The following is a 25,215-nucleotide window of genomic DNA, read 5'->3' as shown; positions in this document are numbered from 1 at the left end:
GTGTGGGCTTTCTCCGGGTCCTCCAGCTCCCTCCCACAGTCCAAAGACTTACCAGGTAGGTTAATTGCTCATTGTAAAGTGTCCCGTGATCAGGTTAGAGTTAATCGGGTTTGTCGGGGTGGGGGGCATGGCTCGAAGTGCTGGAAGGGACTACTCTGCGCTGTATTGCTAAATAATATAATCAGTATGATGAGGGAAAAGACTGTTGAGGCATGACCTCTATCTATTCATCCATGAAAAGACTTGACTCCTGTGTTCAAGCAATTATTGTATGTAAATCGACTCAAAGGCATGGCAAGCCAATCAGGTGTACTTCACTGCAGTCTTACTAATGGAAATTAGGTGTCACGTCACAAAAGCAGCTAGGTAGGTGAGCTTTATCTAAACAAGACAAGGAAGGATCTAAAATGATTTCTAAGGGGAAGGAACCAGACTAGTGAGATAGAATTTTTTTGACCTCAGTAGTTTGGCAACTGATGGCAAAGCTGCTGATGGTGGAGTGGTTAAATACAGACACTATCTTGAGGCCAGAATTTGTAGGAAAAATTAGGGAGATCTCATTCATACACACACACACACACACACAGACAGAATCCAGTATTGTCAAGTCTGTTTTACATAACAATATACAAGCTAATGAATGAATTCACTTCAGTCACAATATAAATATACTATCTCCACAAAAGTCTACTATTTCCAAATATGGAAACCCCTAGTGCCATGTTAATAGTCAATTCTTCTTATTGAAAAGAATATCAGTATTGATACCTACTTAACTAGTCAAGATATTCAAAATTCAGGTTGTTTAACATAATTTCCTGTACACAAGTGTAAGGGAAAATAAAATAATCATAACTCCATATCCAATGATGCACAAAAAACATGATTAAGATAAAGAACACAATGAAGAAAGCACACTATAAATATAAATACACAAAATAGCTTAGACTGTACATAGATTGTATGTCCAGAAAATCCTGCGCTTGGCACAGGAGTTTTTGTACATAAGGTGACTCTGACAGAAACTGACGAAGTAATGGTAGTGGGGGGATGTGGACCCACCACTGTTTGGGGAAAGTCTGTGTTTTGATATATGGCGGTCCAGGCATGGATGCTATGTAGCCTCCTCCCTGATGGGAGTGGGACAAACAGTTCATGAACAGGGTGAGTGGGATCCTTGGTGTTACTGCCCTTTTCCGGCCTCTTTCTGTATATATGTCCAGTGATACACTGGGAAGTTTTGACTACCCATTGTAGAGCCTTCTTCTCCACCACTGTACATTTCCATACATTTTCCACTGATGCAGAATGTCAGGATGTTCTCTACTGTATTATCTGCAGAAGGATGTGAGTATAGATGGGCATTTTCCACTTCTCTTCAGATGCTCAGAAGATAGATCTCATTAAAAGCACCTGATGAGACAGAGCAATAAAATGCATATATCTTAAATAATCATGCAGATTTGTGTTTGCATCAGCATCAACCTTTACAAACTAACAAATACAAATTAAACTTTATATCAGGGATTCCCAACCTTTTTTATGCCATGTATCAATACCATTAATCAAGAGGTCCGTGGAGCCCAGGTTGGGAACCCATGGTGTATATACTCAGGTACATTCATTTTGATATGCATAGTTGCAATAGAAGTGATTAATTTGGCTTTGTTAATATGTACAGTAATAGATCTTTTAAGGTGAAAATAGTCATTGGTTTTCATCCAAACAAGACAAAGATTGACAGGATCTAAAATCATGCTGCAAAGATTGCTTCCTCATTCCTGCTTAAAGCTATGACCCTTTGATTCTGGAATGGATTAGAAAACAGCAGAAAGCCCTCTTGCTTTAATCAGGATGTGCACACATGTGGGTCAATGTGGACATCCTGAGTTATTAGTGTTTCAGCACACCTCTCCAGTCTATGCCGCTTGTGGCATTTTGTATCTCATTCGGAGGAAGTAATTGAGACATCATGAATTTAATCTATTTATAAATTGGTGCCAGGGCAAAATCTACAATTTGTTACAATGCTCATGTTTTTGTGACACAGTAAATCTTTAACAATCTAATTGAATATTTGTGTGTTGAAATTTTCCATATTCTAATCGATGATGGAATATACAGAATAACTGAGAGTGGTGTACAAAACATTTTCAGGAAGCTATACTGGACTGACCAAGGTACAGAGAATGGAGTCCCTGCAAAGATTGCCAGTGCCAATATGGATGGTTCCAATGCGAGGGTCCTCTTCACAAATAACCTGGATCATGTTGAGTTTATCACGATTGACATCAAGGAACGGAAGCTGTACTGGTCCATTTCTAGTACGGGTATGGTATGTATCTTCCATCTGAATAACACACATTTAGAATAAGTATATTCGTCATAAAATTTCAAAAGAACATCTACGTCTGTTTCCAGATATATATGAAATCAGTAGTAACATAATAAAGCATAAACAGCTTCTTTCTTGGTGCCTTTGTGCTATTTCTCGAATGGTTTCACCAAAACAAAAAGACATTACCTCAAAACCATCTTGATTCTATCACTTCTGGGGAGGGGGGTAAAAGGTTTAGGTTAAGCAATTATAATAATGTTTCCTGATTCTTCTGTATTTTAGGCATGGAACAATAAAAATATGACTGCAACTGTATTTATCAGGAGGCTGACTAGAGTCATAGAGTCATACACCACTGAAGCTGTTGACCAAGATGCCCATCCAACCTAGTCTCATCACCCATGTTTGCTGCATGTCCCTCTAAACCAGGGGTTCCCAACCTGGGGTCCACAGACCCTTTGCTTAATGGTATTGGTCCATTGCATAAAAATGGTTGGGAACCCCTGTCCTATAATCTTTTGATCCACATGCTGTACCTATCCAACTGTCTTTTAAAGGTTGTTATTGGCTCTGTACAACTACTTCCTCTGAGAGCATATTCCATATACATACACCCTCTGTGTAATTTTAAAAAATGCCTCACAAGTTCCTACTTAACTGTTTCTCTCTCACCTCTGCTCTCCTGTTCTCGATTGCCCAACCCTGGGATAATCACTGAGTGCATTCATCTTGTCTATCCCCCTCGAAAGTGCAAATGCCTCCATAACAGGGGTTCCCAACCGGGGGGTCCACAGATCCTTTGGTTAGTGGTAAGGCTTTATGGCATAAAGCAGGCTGGGAACTCCTACTTTATAAGTTCAGCTCTCATTTTCCTGCACTCCAAGGAAAATAGTTTCAGCCTGTCCAGTGGCTCCTTATAAATCAAAGTTCAAACTAAATTTATTCTCAACTTACATATATATCACCATATACAACTTGGGGATTCATTCTCTACTAGGCATACTTAGTGAGTCCAATAACCATAATAGAATCAATGAAAGACTGCACCCATTTGGGTGGCAATCAACCAATGTGCAAAAGAATTAAAGGGAAGTCACACGCTGAGATTGCAGTGAGATTAATTCAGAAGATATGTTGAATCATAGATTTATGGAAAAATATAGCACAGAAACAGGTCCTTTGGCCCACCTAATCCACCTAGTACTGTTGACCTGCACCTGGTAACCCATAACCCTACCATCCGATGTACCGGTCTAAATTAATCTCTAACATTGAAATTAAGCTCAGTGCACCAGCTCATTCCACACCCTCACAACCCTGAGTGAAGAATTTTCCCTCATGTTCCCCTTAAACTTTTCATGTTTCACACTTAACCCGCGACCTCTAGTTGTAATCCTAGCCAACCTCAGTGGAAACCTTCATTTGCCTTACATATACCCTTCATAACTTTATATATGTAAATCAAATCTCCCCTCAATTTTCTATGTTCCAGGGAATAAAGTCCTAAGCTTTTCAGTCTTTCCTCTTAACTCAGGTCCACCAGACCAGGCCTTGATATTCAAAAGTACATATCAAGAAGATTAGAATAAAGAAATAAAAGTGTTATCTTTGTCAAGCTTATGGGAGAGGATTCAAAGGAGGTTAATGAAAATGATTCTGGGATTGAAGAGCTTACCATATGAAAAGTGTCACTGGATTTCAAAAGAATGAGAGGGGATCTCATTGAAACCCATCAAATAAAAGGCCTGAATGTAGTGGACGTGGACGTGGAGAGGATGTTTCCTGTGGTGGGGGAGTCTAAGTACAAAGGACACAGCATAATCATAAAGGAACGTCCATTTAAAACGGAGATGAGGAAGAATTTCTTTAGCCAGAGAGTGATGAATCTGTGGAACTTGTTGCCACAGGCAACTGTGGAGGCCAAGTCATTGGGTATATTTAAGGCAGAGGTTGATAGATTCTTGATTAGTCAGGGTGTGAAGGGTTATAGGGAGAGGCAGAAAACTGGGGCTGAGAGGAAAATGGATCAACCGTGATGAAGTGATGGTGCAGGCTCGATGGGCCAAATGGCCTAATTCTGCTCCTGTGTCTTATAGGAATGAGAGTTGAGCTGAATGAGGAAAGTACCAAAGAGAACTGAAGAGTTATGCCAAATCAATCCTTAAGATTGAATTAATATGTGATACAAAAGGGAAGCAATAATAGATTAATAGTAACAACACACAAAATGCTGGAGAAAATCAGCAGGCCAGGCAGCATCTATGGAAATAGTTAACATTTTGAGCTGAGACCCTTCTTTAGAATGGTGCTCAAAATTTGCTTAAAAGAAGAGCTTCTTGTGGGGGGTGTGATTCACTGAGTGAGAATTTGTCTTCAGTGAAGACAGATGTAAGCATTGCCACTGTCACAATATAGGAGAAATCACAGAAAAATCCAACAAGAGATGATAGTTAAAACACAATACTTAAGAGCAGCACTAAGAGTAGTGAAGTCATCCATCCTCAGTGGAATATATCCAAATTGGTGAGGGAAATAAAGATGGTAAGGATGCAAGCTAAGTAGGAATATTTCAAGGGAATGAATAATTAGACATATGTGACAGTACACATTTTGGAGGTGCTTGGTACGTGGAAATTGCTGAAATATGGGACCCAATTGAGCACCTCCGCACCATCTGCCACAAGTGGGACTTCTCAGTGGCCAAAAAGTTTAATTCCAATTCCCATTTCCATTTCGATATGTCATTCTATGGACTCCTCATATGACAAGAGGAGGAGCAACACATTATATTCCATCTGGGTAGCCTCCAACCTGATGGTATTGAGATCAATTTCTCCTTCCAGTGAACAAATTCCACCCCTACTCCTATGAGGTGATAGCTGGAAAAGGTAACAGGCTGAAGGAGGAGGAAGCTGGTAAGAATGGAGAGTGACAGTACGAGAAAGGGGAGGAGGAGAGGTACCAGAGGGAGGTGATAGGTAGGTGAGGAGAAGAGATGGGATAAGAGGGGAGCCAGAGTGAGACATGGAAAAAGAAAGAAGGGGGAGGGGGAGAAATTCCCATGTGTTAGATACTTTGATGTTCATGCCATCAGGTTGAAGGCTACCCAGAATATGAGGTTTTGCTCCTTCGAACTAAGAGTGGCAGTGGACTGGCTGGAGTTGTTCTGTTTGCTTCAGAGAGGGTTAAAGGGAGATAAAATGAAGTTTGGTGTGGGAGAAATTGTAACAAAGGGATGAAGACCTGAGATCACCGATTATAAGAGATTGACAAACAAGATGTACAATAATTCAGATCTGAACCTCTAACTAAGTCCATTCTGGTGTGTTCAGACTGATGCATGAAAGGTACATAATTTATACAAAGGTACTTCACAAACTGTCCCTGAATTTTCCTTTAAAATATTGTTGCTACACAAAGAGCAATTAATCACATGACCAGCCCTTAGGAGGCTGACAATCTTAAAGTAATGAATTACTCTTCATAATCAATATTAGCTACATGAGAGAACCAAAGGGTTTTTTATTCACTGACATGCTGTGATTAGAATGCATTGCCTACAAAGGTAATCAAAGCAGACTAATTGTAGTATTGAATTGAATAAAATTTTGGTATTGAATTTTAAGATAAAACCTTGTAGGATCATAAGACTTAAGAGCATAATTAGTCCATTCAGCCCATTGACTCTGCTCTTCCATTCCATCATGGCTGATTTATTTTCCTTCTCAACTTCATTCTCCAGTCTTTTCCTCATAACCTTTGACACCCTGACTAATCAAGAGCCTGTCAACCATTGCATACAATGAATTGGCCTCCACAACTGCCCTTGGCAATGAATTCCACAGATTCACTACACTCTGGCTAAATAAATTCCTCCTCTTCTCTGTTCTAAATGGATGTGTCTCTATTCTGAGGCTGTGCACTCTGGTCCATGACTCCCACTGATAGAAACATCCTCTCCACGTTAATTCTATCTAGGCCTTTCAATATTCGATAGGTTTCAATGTGATCCTCCCTCATTTGTTTGAACTCCAGTGCGCACAGGCCCAGAGTCATCAAACACTCATCGTACATTAACACTTTCATTCCCGGAATTGTTCTGGTGAACCTCCTCTGGAACCCCTCCATGCTCGCACATTGTTTCTTAGATAAGGGACTCCAAAATCCATTTGCACCTCTGATTCTTGAAGTTACTCCCAGTATAGAAAATAGTCTATGCCTTCATTCCTTCTAGCAAAATGCATGACCATACATTTACCCACACCCTACTGCATCTGCCACTTCTTTGGCCACTCTCCCAATCTGTCTTAGTCCTTCTGCTCACTCCATATTTCCTCATCGCTACCGGCTTCTCCACCTATCTTTGCATCGTTGGAAAACTTGGCCACAAAGCAGTCAATTCTGTCATCCAAGTCATTGAAATATAACGTGAAAACAAGACATTCCAACACTGCCCTCTGTAACACCACTAGTCACCAGCAGCCAACCAGAAAAGGGCTCTATATTCACACTCTGCCCCCTGCCAGTCAGCCAAACTTCTATCCATGTTAGTATCTTTCCTGTAATACTGTGGGTTCTTAGATTATTAAGCAGCCTCATGTGCGGGATCTTGTCAAATGACTTCTGAAAATCCAAGTAGCATATACTGACTCTCCTTTGTCTATCCTGCTTGTTATTTCCTCAAATAATTCCAACAGATTTGTCAGTTAATATTTCCCCTTAAGAAAACCATGCTGACTTTGGCCTATTTTATCATGTGCCAAGTACTCCAAAACATCATCCTTTCTCTGCCTCTCTCCCTTCTTAAAGAGTGGACTGAGTTTTTCAAATTTCCAGACCTCTGGATCCATTCCAGAATCTAGTGATTTTTGAAAGATCAGCACTAATGCCTCCACAATCTCTTCAGCTACCTCTTTCAGAACCCTGCAGTGTAGACCATCTGGTCCAGGTGACTTACAGTATCTACCTTCAGAACTTTCAGCTTTCCAAGAACCTGCTCCTTAGTAGTTGCAACTCACTCACTTCTGCCCCTGACATTCTTGAATTCCTGGCATACTACTAGTATCTTCCACAGTGAAGACATATGCATAATACGTACTCAGTTCATCAGCATTTCCTTGTCCCTGAGGTTATATTTCCAGCATAATTTTTCACTGGTCTTATATCCACTGTCACCTCTAACTCTTTATATATCTGAAAAAAGTTTTGTTATCCACTTTTATACTATTGCCTAGCTTACCTTCACATTTGATCTTTACTCTGCTTATGGCTTTTCAGTTACCTTCTGTTGGTTTTTAAAAGACTCCTAATCCTCTAACTTCCCAATATTTTCCAAATATAATATTTTATTATATTATATGCTCTCTCTTTTCCTTTTATTCCGTCTTTGACTTCTCTTTTCAGCTACAATTGTGTCATCCTCCATTTAGAATACTTTATCTTTGGGATGCATCTATCCTGCATCTTTCGAATTGCCCCCAGAAACTCCAGCCATTGCTAATTTTCCATCGTTCCTACTAGTGTTCCGTTTCAATCAACTTCGGCCAGCTCCTCTCTCATGCCTCAGTAATTTTCTTTACTCCACTGTAAGACTGATACATCTGACTTCAGCTTCTACCTCTCAAACTTCAGGGTGAATTCCACAATATTATAATCACCATTTCCCATCGGTTTCTTTACCTTAACCTCCCTATTCAAGTCTGTTTCATTGCACAATGTCCAATCCAGAATTGCTTTTCCCCTACTGGGTTCAACCACACATCTCTAAAAAGCCATGCTCTAGGCATTCTACAAATTCTTTCTCTTGGGGTCCGACACCAACCTGATTTTCCCAATCTACTTGCATGTTGGAATCATTCATGACTACTGTAATGTTGACCATTTGACACACCTTTTCTATCTCCCATTGTAATCTGTACTCCACATCCTGGCTACTTTTTGGAGGCCTGTATATAACTCCAATTAGGGTCTTTTTACTCTTGTTGTTTCTTAACTCTTCCCATAAAAATTATACATTTCCAGATCATATGTTACCTTTCGAACGACTTGATTTCATTTGTTTTTTTTAAACCAACTGAGCCACCTCCACCCTCTGCCTACCTGCCTGTCAGTCCTTTTGACACAATGTGTATCTTTGGATGCTAAGCTCCTAACTATGATCTTCTTTCAGCCATGATTTAGTAATGCACAAAGCATCATACTTGCCAATCTCTAACTGCACTACATGATCCTTATTCTGTATACTGTGTGCATTCAAATATAATACCTTCAGTCCTGTATTCATCACACTTCTCGATTTTTCTTCTGTGTTACACTTCAGCTCATCCCAATGACTGTAATTTTGCCCTGTCATCTGCCTGTCCTTTCTCACAGCCCCAAGACACCCTGTACTACTTGTATATCAACTATCCCATCCTCATCCTCTCAACCTATCACTCTGGTTCCTTTCTCCTGCCAAATTAGTTAAAACCCTCCCCAACAATTCTAGCAAATCGGCCTGCAGTGATATTTGTGGCCCTCAGGTTCAGCTATAACCTGTCCGTTTTGTACATGTCATACCTTCCCCAGAAGGTAATGATCCAAAGATCTGAAACCCTGCCTCCTGCACCAATTCCGCAGCTATGCGTTCATCTGCCAAATCATCCTATTCTTGCCCTCAGTGGTACATGGCACAGACAACAATTCAGAAATTACTATCCGGAGGTCCTGTTTTTCAGCTTTCTATCTAACTCAAGGACCTTTTCCCTTTTCTTTACCTACCTATGTCATTGGTATCACAACTTCCGGCTGCTCACTCTCCCCCTTTAGAATGCTGTGGTCCTGATCTGAGTTGTCTCTGATCCTGGCACTTGGGAGACAACAAACCATCTAGATGTGTTTTTCAGGTCCACAGCTCCTCCAACAATGGTTTCCCCTATCACTGTAAGACCATAAGATATAGGAACAGAATGAGGCTATTCAGCCTGTTGAATCTGCTGCGCCATTCCATCGCCGCTGAGCCCGGATCCCACTCAACCCCATACACCTGCCTTCTTGCCATATACTTTGATGCCCTGACCAATCAGGAAACTATCAACTTCTGCCTAAAGTATACTCACAGACTTGCCCCTCATTGTAGTCTGTGGCAGAGCATTCCACAGATTTACTGCTCTCTAGCTAAAAAAATTTCCTCCTTACCTCTGTTCTAAAAGGTCATTCCTCAATTTTGAGACTGTGCCTCTAGTTCTGGATACTCCCACCACAGGAAACATCCTCTCTTCATTCACCTTATCTAGTCCTTTCATCATTCGGTAGGTTTCAATGAGATACCCCTGCATTCTTCTAAATTTCAGTGAGTACAGACTTAAACCTGCCAAACGCTCCTCATATATTAACCCCTTCATTCCCGGAATCATCCTTGTGAACCTCCTCTGGACTCTCTCCAATGACAACCCAAAACTTTTGACAATATTGCAAGTGCAGCCTGACTAGTGTCTTATAAAGCCTCAGCATTATCTCCTTGGTTCTATATGTTTTTCCCCTTGAAATAAATGCCAATATTCCATTTGTCTTCTTTATCACAGACTCAACCTGTAAATTAACCTTCTGGGAATCTTGCATGAGGACTCCCAAGTCCCTCTGCACCTCTGGTGTTTGAACCTTCTCCCCATTTAGATAATAGTCGGCACTATTGTTCCTTTTACCAAAATGCATTATCATATATATTCCAACACTGTAATCCATCTGCCACTTTTTTGTCCATTCTTCCAATTTGTCTAAATCCTCAGCACTACCTAGCCCTTCACCTATCTTCATATTATCCACAAACTTTGCCGCCAAGTCAACAATTCTATTATCCAAATTACTGACAAACAATGTGAAAAGTGGCGGTCCCAATACTGACCCTTCAGGAAAACCACTAGTCACTGGCAGCCAATCAGAAAAGGTCCCTTTATTCCCACTCACAGCCTCCTGCCTGTCAGCCATTCCTCTATCCAGGCCAGTATCTTTCCTGTATTGTCATAGGATTTTATCTTGTTGTCTATTCTTGGGTGGTGCAACTGTAACAAAACCCAATTTCCCTCACGATCAATAAAGTATGACTATGACCAAGCAACCTCATGTGTGGCACTTTATCAAATGCCTTCTGAAAATCCAAGTAATTGACATCACTACCTCTTTCTTGCTTCCCCAAAGAACTCTTAACAGATTTGTCAGGCAAGATTTCCCTTTACAAAAAGTATGCTGACTTTGAATTATTTTATAATTAGTCTCCAAGTACCCCAAAACCTCATCCTTAATAATAGACTCCAACGCTTTCTCAACCAAAGAAATTAAGCTAACTGTCCTATAACTTCCTTTCCTTTGCCTTCCTCCCTTCCTAACGAGTGGAATGACATTTGCAATCTTCCAGTCCTCCAGGACCATGCCAGAATCAATTGATTCTTGAAAGTTCATGACATATGCATCCATTATTTCTTCAGCAACCTCTCTCAGGATTCTGGGATGTAATCTGTCCAGTCCAGGAGACTTATCAATCTTAAGAGCTTTCAGTTTGCCTAGCAGCTTTTCCTTTGTAATACCAATAGCCTTCACTCCTGCTCCCTGACACTCTGTCTTCACTGTGGAAGACACTAGCTGTGCGCTAGAGGTCCATGAGTGTCAGGGACAGGAGTGAATATCTTCTCCCTCCTTCCCCTCTGAGTCACAGTGCCTGAGACCTAACTGCTGTGGCTTTCTTCCGCTGTGTCATCCTCTCCAAGAGTATCCAAAGCGGTATAGCTGTTGTTGAGGGGAATGGCCGCAGGGGTACTCTGCACTGGTTGCCTATCCCCTTTAAGCCCCCTGATGATCACCCAGTTACCTGTGTCCGCACTTTAGGTGTAACTACCTCCCTGTATGCCCCATCGGTCAACCCCTCAGCCTCCCAAATGATCCATTGTTTATCTAGTTCTAGCTGGGTGGCAAATACAGGTCTATAAGAGGAAGAGGAAATAAACAAAAAGTTGTTTAATTAGACTCAGTTTTGGCCCTTAGCTAGTTTATCTTTGATGTATCACGACAAAAATACATGGCAACTGCTTAGATTATGAAATGCATTAAAAGTATACTTTTATACATCATATGAAAGATGACTTGATTGCTTACCTGTGCAATGTTATTTCTGCCACATCTTTCTTTCATACCTCTGACTCATTTTGTTAAATTTGTTGCCATGGAAATCCTACAGCTTTTCTTCACAGTTTCATTCTGCCAATCTTCACAGAGCTCTACACCTGTCAGAACTCCTATATTTCTCATCCCATGGCTCCCTTTATAGTTTTTGTAATTTCCTGTTTCTAACTCTAACCCCTTCACCTTACTGATTGTGACACAATCTGTCTAATCCCTCCAGCCCCCAAAATGGCATTTCTAGCTGTTACTGGGAATTGTTTTAATATTTTAAAAAAGTCTTGTTAAGATTATATACTAAAATACTCAGTGGCTAAGATTGGTCTAACCAGTGTGGCAATTTCTGCCCCAGATTTCCTCTGCAGTGCAATACCCGTTCTCCATCTTGCATTCCAAGGGCTACCGCTTTCAAACCAGTGGCCCTGCATCCAACATCTCATTTTGCTAAGTGAATTAAATTGACTTTTGAATTGAATTGACTTTATTTCTTACGCCCTTCACATACATGAGGAGTAAAAATCTTTCCATCTAAATGTGCAATCATAGTCATTTATAATAATTTTAATAAATAGTGGCTGTATAACATTATGATATTACCGTTTTCTTGTTAGTTGATGTGTTACTGATCAATTACTTAGAATGGACAGGATTGTCTAGGACATGCATGAGACTCTTTGCTTATAATCCTAAATCATTTTTACTTTCAAGTCTGAAGGAATTAACTTCAGCACCTCACAGAATTCCTGTCAAACTAGTATGCCAGTTGACTTAAGCTGCATATCCTAAGGCCCAATCAAATGCCCATCATTCACTGGATTAAAACTACAGGCTGAGCACCAAGTGCATTTCACCCATTTCATGATGGAGTTACTGCACTCAGTAATGTGTCCCATGACTAGACTGGGAGACCTGATGTGCCAAGTCTGTTTTTTTCCCTGGGTTTTACATGGTTGCTTGGAAGTCTGAGACTCGCTGACACTTGAATGGCTGACAGTCAACAATTGGGTTCATATCTGTTAAGACAATTGGCTCAAAGTGTTACCAGAGAGGCTCAACATTGAAGAAAACATAATTTGAATGATGCCACCAGCAACTATGATTCTCTTCTGTCTTTTCGTCATGTTTCAAAGGTCTGTTTTCTTTATTAGACCATGTTTCAATCAACATTATTTACTGCCCTTCTTCCTCTTCACCACAGGAAATATAACACCATCCTTTACCCTCTTCCCAATAACTATGTACAGCTGTGATGGTATTGTGTTTGCTGACCATGAAGTTCTAAACTCAAACGAAGACCTTAATTCCTATCGGATATAAATAGCCACGAGTGCACACGCTGTAACTTCCTGATCTTCAAAGACTAGTTCACTCCATGGTGTTTAGCTGCAAATACCCGCTATTTGGGTGGTGGGTCCCCTCTCCCTACCAAGGAGAAGATACTTCCAGCTAACAAAGTAGTTTAAAGCACAGTTCATTTATTTTGAACGATACACCTTTAAATCCAGACAACGTTTTTAGAACATATTTAAAACTCGAAGGCTTTCGATCTTAAACATCTCCAAATTACAAACCATTTCTGAAACAAAGGATTTCCAAAACCCAATTCCTATAAACTAAAAAGATATGTCAACAATGCAGATGAACAAATTGTTCATCACAGAAATTGAAAGCAGAGGAATGGTCTCTAGTTCACCCCGTGTTTCTTTCATCCTTCTTGATGTTCCTTACCCCTTTCCTGATATGCTGTATACACTTATACAATTTCTTTATTGCTTGGTTGATTTCACACATGTGATATTTCTGCAGACATTTTTTTACAAGAACAGTTTAAAAATTTTGTGAAGACATTTAACGTTGTGAAGCTAACTTCCTCAAGTACTTAAAACGCCCAACTTAATAATACATCAGTTATTGATATGCAAAGTATTCGCTTCCATCTGGTCTGCAAGCTTCCTTGAATTTAACAATTTAGCAAGCTTGTCTACTTTGAAACAAACTAAATTACACAACCCATTGTCTTATGCTGCAAGACCAGTATTGTGTGTTAGCATCTGCTCCGTAGACAGAGCTTGTTTGCAAAGCTGCTCTATAGACAGTACTTTGTTTTAACTTTAAATTGATACTGTTTGCTATTTACATTTTAAAAACTGAAGACTGACTCCCATTTATGACCAGAAGCTAAACATTTAGTCAGAAGTTTACTTACAACTGTTTGGCAAAGGATGAGTCCCACTCACTCAGGAAGCAAATACCTATCAGATTCCTAAATGTATATTTCAGATGAAACTGCAACTTACTTGCATATTTAGTCAGGGTACAATTTGCGTAAAATACTTACAATATCGTCTCCTCCATATAGTGGAGACCAGCCATTGAATATGTGACTGCTTTGTGGACAGTTTTACATCTTGCACTGAAGAGCTGCTACAAAAGCATTGACTTTCATGGTACAGTGCATGTCAGTGATGACAAATCTCTGTTCAATCTGTAAATACAACCCAGAGCTTTCAGCATCCATTGCATTAACTGCCCACCTCACTCAGATCTCAGCCACTTTCATTTCTTCAAATGAAACTTACCTGTGAACAAGTATAACACCTCAGCCTTCTGTTAAATACATTATATTCTTCCAGAGCAGGGGTTCCCAACCTTTTTTATGCCGTGGACTAATATCATTAACTGAGAAGTCCATGGGCCCCAGGTTGGGAACTCCTGTTCTAGTGTCAATGCTGATAATATCAGGTAAATGATTTTGCTGTTACCATTTCAAAGATTCAAAGTACATTTATTATCAAAGAATGCATACAGTATACAACCCTGAGATTCGTCTTCCCACAGACAGCTGTGAAAAAAAGATACACCATAGAAACATTTCAAGCATTTATGCCTCATTCAGTTCCTTGCCTGCTCCTTTTTTGCCTGGCATCATCATTTGTTTTAGCTTTTAATCCCCTTTGTCTACAACTCTAATTATCCTTTTTAATCTTTCCTTCCCTCTGTATTTCCTCTGCTTATTTACATTTTTATCTTTTCTTTCCGGTTATGAGAAAAATCATCATCCTGAAACATTAATTTTATTTCTTTCTTCACAGATGCTGCCAGATCTACTGAGCATTTCAAGCATGTTCTGTTTTTATTAATAATTCTATGTTTTCCAAATAGATTGAACGAGGCGATCTAAATGGTTTAAACCGAGTGACCATAGTCAGTCACCTTTCTCATCCTCGGGGAATAGCCATATACGAGAACTTCCTTTACTATGCAGATAGTGATTACGAAGTCATTGAGCGTGTGGACAAGAACACTGGTGAAAATGCAGTTGTGATGAGGAATAATATCGCGGGGTTGATGTCCCTCTGTGTCCACTTCCGAGACGGTGAGTACGACTTGTCATGGGCTGAGTATTAAATAAACTCCTTCGGAGTTACACCATAGTAGTGAAATGTAAATTGTGCAGAGCTATTCTAATGGTACAAAAGGTTCAGTTTTTATATCAGAGTATGTATACAGTATACAATCTGAAATTCTTACTCTTCGCAGATATCCATGAAACAGAAAAACCCCAAAAGATAGAAACATCAGAACCCTAATGCTCCGCCTCTTCTCCCACCTCACCCCTCCCACCATCCGAGCAATATTAAAAGCACCCAAAGAAACCTTGATCTAGAGTCAGTCAATAAGCCAGCACTTCGGTATCTCAGACAGGCTGTCTCATATTAGCGAGGGAGAAGGATAGACCGATCGTTCCTGTAACAATGAGAGCAAAGTTACAACTTTCCATGTTGCTTCTCCAAGTCCCTCATCGAGGATCAACAGGCTCTCATTCACCATTAAAAGAGAGGATTGCTGGAGTACAGGGGCTTTCTTCCGACAGCAGCGCACATGGCCTGCTGTCCCGATGTTTCAGTTTCCCACAATGCTTCAGTGGGCGACATCAGTGAAGAGCCGGATTGTCCATTGGGCTGCTCCCCAGAGACGCACCTCTTCCAGACCACTCCTGGACATACTGAAACACCAAGTTGGCTAGAACAAGAACCACTGCTCACGGAGAACCAGAGTTTGAGTTACAGCTGTAGATCACAGACTCTGACAGGACCCCAGCCACATTGAAAACAAAAGAGAGATATGAGAAAAAGAAGAATAAGTTGTTTCGTGGACAAACTGGAAGAAGTTGTCTGGGTCTACAAAAACCGCTTTAATCTCTTGTTACTTTAACCAAAACACCCATATGATATTTCAATACTTTATGTAAGTTAAATACTGCCTAGTTGGTGGGACTTTGTCTCTGAACCAGAAAATGGTGAGTTTTCATTCTGTTGTAGAGACTGATACTCAAGTGCAGTGCCAAGGAATTGCTGGAGCGTTGCAGTTGCTACCCTATGACCTGACCTGGTACAGGTGGTCATGCAACTCTTAACTCTTGTTTTAAAGAAGACCATAGGACTTATCTCCAAAGTTTTAGCCAAACTTTCTCTCTCAACTAGTATCACTAGAATGGATATTCACCTACATCTTATTTGTGGGAGCTTGCTCTGTTAAAATTAATTGTTGCATTTACTGCATCCCAACTTTGACTTAAGTTTGCACACACAAAATGCTGGAGGAACTAAGCAGGTGAGGCAGCATCTATGGAAATGAATAAACAGTTGACATTTTGGGCCAAGACCCTTCTACAGGAGGGCAAAGGAAGGGGGAAGATGCCAGAATAAGAAGGTGGGTAGAGGAAGGAGGACAGTCAGAAGGTGATAGGTGAAGCCAGGTGGGTAGGAAAGATCAAGGGCTGGAGAAGAAGGAATCGGATAGGAGAGGAGAGTGGACCATAGGAAAATCAGATTCCATTCAATGACAGTGTGCACTTCCTCTGGGTCCTCGGTTATGCCTTGTGGTGAAAGAACGTAATCCAGGTAGGAAGTGACTGGGGTGTGGAACTGACATTTCTCTAACTTGTAGTAGAGTTAGTTTTTGATGGGACACTGAAGGACTGAATGGATGTAACAGACGTGGTTTTTGGGGTCCTTGGAGAAGATGAGGATGTTGGCGAGGTACACAAATGCACACTTGTGTAGCATGTCTCATTGATGAAGGTTTTGAAAATGGCTAGACTGTTGGAAAGTCTGAAAGGCATCAGGAGGTTTGATATTGTGGAGTTCGCGAAGCTTAGTAACCAGATTGTAGATGTTTCATCGGCAGTTGAGGTGACATCCTCAGTGTTCAGTTGTTGGCGTTTCTCTCTGGGAGAACTTCCACTTATATTGCCCCCCCACCACCACCTATATTGCCCCCCCCCCACCCTCATTTGCATTTGCTTGCCTCGGTCCTGGTTGGCCACCCCTTCTGTTGAATTCACTTTGGGAGCAAGAACAGGAAGGCAGATTATTATCTGAATGGTGTGGAGTTAGGTAAGGGAGAAATACAAAGAGATCTAGGAGTACTTGTTCATCAGTCTCTGAAGGTGAATGAGCAAGTGCAGCAGGCAGTGAAGAAGGCTAATGGAATGTTGGCCTTTATTACAAAGGGAATTGAGTACAAGAGCAAGGAAATCCTTTTGCATTTGTACAAGGCCCTTGTGAGATCACACCTGGAGTATTGTGTGCAGTTTTGGTCTCCAGGGTTAAGGAAGGACATCCTGGCTGTGGAGGAGGTGCAGCGTAGGTTCACTAGGTTAATTCCTGGGATGTCCAGACTGTCCTACGCAGAGAGGTTAGAGAGACTGGGCTTGTACACGCTGGAATTAAGGAGATTGAGGGGGGATCTGATTGAGACATATAAGATTATTAAGGGATTGGACAAGATAGAGACAGGAAGTATGTTCCAGATACTGGGAGAGTCCAGTACCAGAGGGCATGGTTTAAGAATAAGGGGTAGGTCATTTAGGCCAGAGTTGAGGAGGAACAACTTCTCCCAGAGAGTTGTGGAGGTGTGGAATGCGCTGCCTCAGAAGGCAGTGGAGGCCAATTCTCTGGATGCTTTCAAGAAGGAGCTAGATAGCTATCTTATGGATAAGGGAATCAAGGGTTATGGGGACAAGGCAGGAACTGGGTATTGATAGTAGATGATCTCAGAATGGTGGTGCAGGCTCGATGGGCTGAATGGTCTACTTCTGCACCTATTGCCTATTGTCTATTGTGAATTCAATTAGCTTGCATTTCTTTGGCTGTTAGGGGTTCGTAGATGACATCCATTTCAATATTTTTTTTTTACAGACTTATCAGAGAGAACCAGGCTTCTAAATATTCTTGTGCCTGCTTTGTGTTTGCCTGCCCCAGAACCTCCAGAGTGTCCCAGTTAAAGTAGTGTTCCTCTCAGTTTTCATGTACCGAGATCAGTGACAGTAGATCATGTCTCCGTACCTCCAGTTTGTGTTCCCAGAAATGAGTTGAGAGTTTACGTCCTGTCTGTCCGATGTAGTTTTTGTTGCAGTCTCCATAGGTGATCCTGTACTCCGCACGTCTTCTGTTGGTTATCTTTAATGGTACCTTGGTTCTTGAGACAAGTTTCCTTAAAGTCGCTGTTGGTTTGTGAGCAATTGAGAGGTTCATGCACTTGAGCTGTCATTTCTGAGATGTTCTTGATGTAGGATAAAGTTGTGCATTTCAGTGCATGCTGAGTAAGGTCTGTGCGACTTTCTCTCCTTAGTAAGGATCTCCTGATGAAATTCCATTGCTAACCGTTGTTCTGGAGCACTTTGAATAAGTGCTTCTCTTCCCTAGCCTGATGTTCAGTGGTGCTGCAGCGTGTGAGTACTTTCTCAAATAGGGTGGGAATGCAGCTTTGCTTGTGGCAGGCTGGGTGGTTGCTATGGTAGTTCAATACCCAGTCTCTGTGTGTACCCTTCCAGTAGCTAGATGTCACTAATGTACCGTCTGTCCTTCTCATGACAAGTTCATCAAGGAATGCAAGTCAGTTGTTACTTTCTCTTTCCATTGTAAACTTGATGTCGCTCAATATGTTGTCTATTTCATTTTGTTTGAGTATGACAAAGTATCATTTATGAACCGTACCCAGAGTTTGGGCTTGAGGACTGGAAGTGCTATCTTTTCTAGCCTTTGCATAACAGCCTTGGCAATGAAGCCGGATAATGGTGATCCCATTGACATTCCTTTGGATGTCACCTCGACTGGTGATGAAACATATGCAAGCTAATTGCCAAGCTTGGCAAACACTTCAACATCACATGCCTCAACCTGAGCTACCAATATTCACCACCATCCTAAGCATCATGAAGTATTCATAGAGACCAGTGAATCTTACAAAAGCATTCTTCCACTTATCCCTCTGGCGGATACGTACTCCGTAGATCTAGTTTGGTGAAGATCTGGGACCTGCAGAGTGCTTTGAGTGCTGTATCTGTCAAGAAGAGAGGGTATTGGTCCTTAGTGGTGATTTTGTTGAGTACACGGTGGTTGATGCAAGGATGAAGACCCCCATCTTTCTTTTCGAAAAAGAAGAATCCAGCACTGGCTGCAGCCTGGAATCATCAAATGAAGCTATGCTGTAGTATTTTGGCAATGTGGGGATTCATGGCTTGTGTCTAAAGAGGGGAGAGAGAGAAGAGGTGATTTTGGGGAGGGCTGGTGCCTGGGAGGAGGTCGATTGTGCAGTTGTGTGGTCTGTGAGGCATCACAGTGCTGGCTTCCCTTTTACTGAAGTCAATGGCTAAGTTGTGGTCTTCCTGCGGGAGTTTGGTGAGTTTGAATGTTTCCTCTGTCTCCATGGATTTACAGGGTGATGGTAGCTGAGGTTGCAGGCAGATGGGTCCCCAACTCATTAGTGATCTGTATGACCAAGCAAAGTGAGAGTCATGAGTGGAGAGCTAGGAGTAACCCAGGATGAGAGGAACGTAGGGCGAGTCAATAAGGAGGAATTGGACAGACTCGCAATGCTCTCCAGCGCTTATTTACACAGGTCATGTGCATGCTCTGACTATCCCAGACCACAAGGGACATCAGACAATGGCTGTGATACCAAAGGGATGAAGGATAGGCTTGGTAGGGAGTCCAAGTTGCACACACAGAATCCGATTCAGATAGTTGCCTGCTACGCTGGAATCCACCAAAGCCTGTGTGTGTGCTGAGCCATCAGAGTGCGGAGAAGGACAGAGACAGTGAGTCGGGCTATGGTGCTGGAACAAGGGGGCCAGGGGGAGCTTACCAGACGGAAGGCCTCTCGTCCCTCCTTGGTGGTGCTGTTTTCCTGGATGCAGTGGACATTTCTGTCCTAACAGAACATTATGCAGGTCAGGATGAGTAGGTCCTTCACCTAGATAACACATTCACTAGTATTCTTCCATCTCACTTGCTGGAGGAAGTGACATATAATCATGAACTCCAGTGGCAGGTACAAACGTAGTACCTAGCTCACCAATCAATATCAACTGAAGAGTAGGTTATCATGAGATCACCAGCCAACAATCTGTTCAGCAGAGGATAAAAGGTATTAAAGGTACTCATGAAATTCAAATCCTAATTTCCCCATATCACTTACAGGTTTCCCCTGCCATCCGAAGGTAGAGCGTTCCTATGAAACAGTTTGTAAGCCGGAATGTCGTAAAGCGAAGAAGCAATTACCATTTATTTATATGGGAAAAATATGTGAGCGTTCGCAGACCCAAAAATAACCTACCAAATCATGCCAAATAACACATAAAACCTAAAATAACAGTAACATATAGTAAAAGCAGGAATGATATGATAAATACACAGCCTATATGAATTAGAAATACTTCTCTACAACGATTGCCTGCACTGTTCTCCGTAGCAAAAATCTCACGCAAGTGCTCTTGGCAGAAAATCTCATGCAAGCGCTCTCCAGTGACCTTTAAGCTATGAAGCTGCCAAATCATACCAAATAACACATAAAAATACACAGCCTATGTAAAGTAGAAATAATGTATGTACCATGTAGTTTCACTTACTGGAATTGGGACAGCACCAAGCACACTGATGAAGGTGTGTTATGCTGAGTCAGAGGTTGGGACGGTGCATTGGCCCCCACCCTCCGGGCAGCGACCCGATACCGATCCGTGAAACTTGCAGGGGTACCGCGGTGGCCGGGCGCACCCAGCACATCTTTAAGAAAAAAGCCGAAATAAACAAGCTAATTAATTAAGTACCGCCCGGGACGTAAATGTCGGCCCAGATCAGAGGCAATTGCCGATTACATAGAGCAAGTGAAATCGGCAATCGCTTCTAATCTGGGCCGACATTTACGTGCCGGGCGGCACCTAATTAATTAGCTTGTTTATTTCGGCTTTTTTCTTAAAGACTTGCTGGGTGCCTCCTGGCTACCACTGCATTCTCCGTGAATCGGTATCTGTCCATGACCCGGGGTTTGGGGTGGTGGGACACTGAGGTTTCGATTGTTATCCTTTCCTCTTCCAATTGCATCAGCTCTTCATCTATCAGTTCTTGGTCATGGGATGCCAAAACCTCTTCAACATCATCTTCGTCAACTTCCACAAGCCAAATTCACTTCGTTCCCCACGATCGAAATGCTTAATTATGTCTAGTTTTACGCTAAATGTAACACCCTTACGAGCTCTTTTAGGCTTTTCCGATACCTTGGAACTCATTTTGCTAACGGCTGCTCACAGGCACGAGTTTAAGCAATGCCAGCGAGAATGCCGTTCCGAATCTGGGGGAGAGTGGCTGCTCGGGACATGCGCTGCCTTTTTTCGCACTCTACTTTTTTCGTAACAGTGAAAACACCTTCTGTTAGCGAAAACAGGGAACTAATGTAGGTCTTCCGTAACAGTGAGGTTTTGTAAAGCGAACATTCGAAAAGCGGGGGACACCTATAGCCCTTTTGATTTGTACGGTTTAGGTGGTTTCTACCTGATTCTCTGACTAGGAATCTCCTCTTAGATGACCATGCCTTTTGTATTTTTGAGACCAAAGAATATCGGCATCGGCATATACCTTAACTGATCAACTATTTGTGGTGCTCTTGACACCGCAGTTTAGTTGCACTCTCGTTCCCCCAACATGGAACTTTGAACCATTATGTGCCAAACTTACTAAGAGAGTTCTCTGCGATCCTGACCGCAGTTTACGTACCATGAAAATGTCAACGTTGAGCAGACATATGAGCTACTGACGGCCACTGTTAGCAAACAAGAAGCAGCCTACCCTGATGCCTTTCAAATGATTGTCCAGGACTTCAATCAGGCTTTTTTGAAGATATCTCTGCTCACCTATTATCAACATATCACCTGCAGCAGCAGGGATCCCAACACTATCAACCACCGCTATACTACGAGTAGGAATGCTTACTTTTGTAGGCATTTTGGGAAATCTGATCACTTGGCAAGTGTCCTATCTGTTGTAGGCAAGGACCAATACACCATAGTTGTCACAGACTTTATCAAAAGAGTCATACACGAGTGCTTCCCTACAAAATCATTCAGAGTTTTCCCCAACCAGAAGCGCTGGATGAACCATGTGATCCATAGTCTGCTGAGGGCCCGATCAGTGGCATTTAGGTCTGGAGATCAAGTAAAATACTGAGGTCCAGGTACAATCTCCAGAAAGCCATCTCTGGACCAAACTTGAATCACTGACTGCCTGACAGCAGTGGCAGGGCTTGAATACTGTTACCTCCTCCAGAAGGAAACCAAGTGACATAAGTAACAACAAAGCTTCATGCCCAGATGAGCTCAATACCTTATATGCTCACTTTGACCGTCAAAACATGGTGGCACCTTTATGAATTACCAAAGCCCCCGATTACCATGGACATGACAAGACACTTCACTAGAGGTGCTATCTTACCTTCAAGTATTAAATGGTAATCAATTATTACATTTATTGAAGGTTATTGTGTTCAAGTTAGTTGTCTTTACAACAACCGTGGTGACATTGGAAACACAGTTCATTGGTTGTGCAACTTTGGGGAACCATGGCAACCTAACCTGATGCTACATAAGCACTGTGAGGGTCATGTTTTTTGACTTCTCCAGTGCGTTTAACACCATCTGCCCTGCTCTGCTGGGGGAGAAGCTGACAGCGATGCATGTGGATGCTTTCCTGGTGTCATGGATTCTTGATTACCTGACTGGCAGACCACAGTACATGTGCTTGCAACACTGTGTGTCCGACAGAGTGATCAGCAGCACTGGGGCTCCACAGGGGACTGTCTTGTCTCCCTTTCACTTCACCATTTACACCTCAGACTTCAACTACTGCACAGAGTCTTGTCATCTTCAGAAGTTTTCTGATGACTCTGCCATAGTTGGATGCATCAGTAAGGGAGATGAGGATGAGGTAGGTAGGAAACTTTGTCCCATGGTGTGAGCAGAATTATCTGTAGCTTAATGTGAAAAAGACTAAGGAGCCGGTGGTAGACCTGAGGAGAGCTAAGGTACCGGTGACCCCTGTTTCTATCCAGGGGGTCAGTGTGGACATGGTGGAGGATTACAAATACCTGGGGATACGAATTGACAATAAACTGGACTGGTCAAAGAACACTGAAGCTGTCTACAAGAAGGGTCAGAGCCATCTCTATTTCCTGAGGAGACTGAGGTCCTTTAACATCTGCGGGACAATGCTGAGGATGTTCTACGAGTCTGTGGTGGCCAGTGTGATCATGTTTGCTGTTGTGTGCTGGGGCAGCAGGCTGAGGGTAGCAGACACCAACAGAATCAACAAACTCATTGGTAAGGCCAGTGATGTTGTGGGGATGGAACTGGACTCTCTCACGGTGGTGTCTGAAAAGAGGATGCTGTCCAAGTTGCATGCCATCTTGGTCAATGTCTCCCATCCACTACATATTGTACTGGTTGGGCACAGGAGTACATTAAACCAGAGACTCATTCCACTGAGATGCAACACAGCGTCATAGGAAGTCATTCCTGCCTGTGGCTATCAAACTTTACAACTCTTCCCTTGGAGGGTCAGACACCCTGAGCCAATAGGCTGGTCCTGGACTTATTTCCTGGCATAATTTACATATTACTAATTGACTATTTATGGTTTTATTACTATTTAATTATTTATGGTGCAACTGGAACGAAAACCAATTTCCCCCGGGATCAATAAAGTATGACTATGACTATGTTTGGTCTAACTGCATGCATTTTGTATTTTGATCGTTTTAGATTCGGCTGGTTCTTCCAATGGGTGTAGTCACAACTTTGGAGCATGTGAGCAACTCTGCCTACCCCGACCCAATGGAGCATACACTTGTGATTGTACCACAGGCTACCGCAGGAATCCAGACACAAGGACCTGCTCATCAGTTGAATCATTTGTGATTGTATCCCAATTGAATGTTATCCGAGGTTTCAGCTTAAATGAGAATGACCATTCAGAAGCTATGGTACCAGTGGGTGGTGTGGGTAAGAACCCTTTTTCTTTTTATTATAAGCATGAACATCGTAGTATGTTCTTACAAGGTAGGAGGTAATTTGGTCTTGTGGATTCATACTGGCCCTCATACATTCCTCTCGGTCTCAATCCCCCACTTATTTCCCTGTACTATACTTTATTAAAACCGAAGCATAATGTTACGTAATAAAGTATATTAATGAATAACAGTAGCATTTCATTGATAAACACAAGAAAATCTGCCGATGCTGGAAAGCCAAAGCAACACAAACAAAATGTTGGAGGAACTTAGCAGGTCAGGCAGCATCTATGGACAAGAGTAAACATCAGTACTGGGCCTGAAGAAGGGAGGTGTGAGGTGCTCCTTCCCTCCACTACCCTGTAGCTCACCCTTGGGCAGGTGTAGTACTTGCTTACCCCACCTCCCCTCCTCCCCTCCTCCCCACCCACCCCACCTCCCCTCCTCACCCCCCCTACCCCACCCAATTAGGGTCATGTGAAGCCATGGGAGCAGGTGGTGGATGGTCATATGAGCAGCTGGTGCATATCTCAAATCCTGGTTATGCGACCACTGACGCCAGGTAGACAATCTCTGAAGAGTATTGATAATGGCTGGGGGTCACCCGTCTTGTAAAGACATTGCCCAGACGAAGGCAATGGAAAACCACTTTTGTAGAAGAATTTGCTAAAGAACAATCATGGTCATGGAAAGACCATGATCACCCATGTCATATGACACGGCACATAATGGACAAACTTGGTGACCATGGAAAACAGCAAACCAATTCCAAGTCTACATGTCAGAGAAAGAAAAAAATTTCTGCAAGTCGTGGCAGAAGTTTCAAGTATTTTTCATCATTTCTCAGAGGATATGTTGGATTAATGTTGGCACTTAATTTAATAAACTGATTTAAAATTGTTTAGGCAGTCCTGATCTCCAATGCAAGCTCATGAATCCAGAGCAGCTTCCGCTCTGTTTCCTTCTTTCCCCACTTCCCACAACTCCCTCCCTCTGAAAGTTCATAATAGTCTCCTTCCTCTTTTCGCCAACATCATTTATAGTGATGTTTCTTCCCCTCAACCATCAGATTGCTGAACAGTCCATGAACGCTAACTCATAGTCCTTTAATTTGAACTCCTTCTGTTGTAATTTATCGTATCTTTGGCCCTTTGCATCGTACAGCTGCCTACAACAGCATATTTCCTGTCATTTGTCTGTGGCAATAAATTTGAACCTGACAGTCTGGCAAATCCAGTTTTCCGGTATTATTATATTTAGTGATACAGCATGGAACAAGCTCTTCCAGCCCACGGAGCGGTGCCGCCCAACAACTCACCGATTTAACCTCTAGCCTGATCACAGGACAATAGATATTTACAATGCATGCAGTACAGCTTATTTTT

General features: G+C 42.1%; 1 protein-coding gene across 1 annotated transcript in view; it reads left to right on the top strand.

The window, feature by feature from the left end:
* lrp2a (low density lipoprotein receptor-related protein 2a) overlaps positions 1–25,215 on the top strand; it is a 405,821-nt gene that overhangs the window by 178,067 nt on the left and 202,539 nt on the right. The window contains exons 33-35 of the mRNA XM_072259785.1: positions 2,158–2,335; positions 14,651–14,864; positions 23,583–23,822. Coding sequence (XP_072115886.1) covers positions 2,158–2,335; positions 14,651–14,864; positions 23,583–23,822 — 632 coding nt within the window. The remainder of the gene's footprint in view (positions 1–2,157; positions 2,336–14,650; positions 14,865–23,582; positions 23,823–25,215) is intronic.

The sequence above is a fragment of the Mobula birostris genome, chromosome 6 (genome assembly GCF_030028105.1).
Source record: "Mobula birostris isolate sMobBir1 chromosome 6, sMobBir1.hap1, whole genome shotgun sequence".
NCBI classification, from domain to species: Eukaryota; Metazoa; Chordata; class Chondrichthyes; order Myliobatiformes; family Myliobatidae; genus Mobula; species Mobula birostris.
This window is presented reverse-complemented; position numbering and strand designations above follow the sequence as displayed.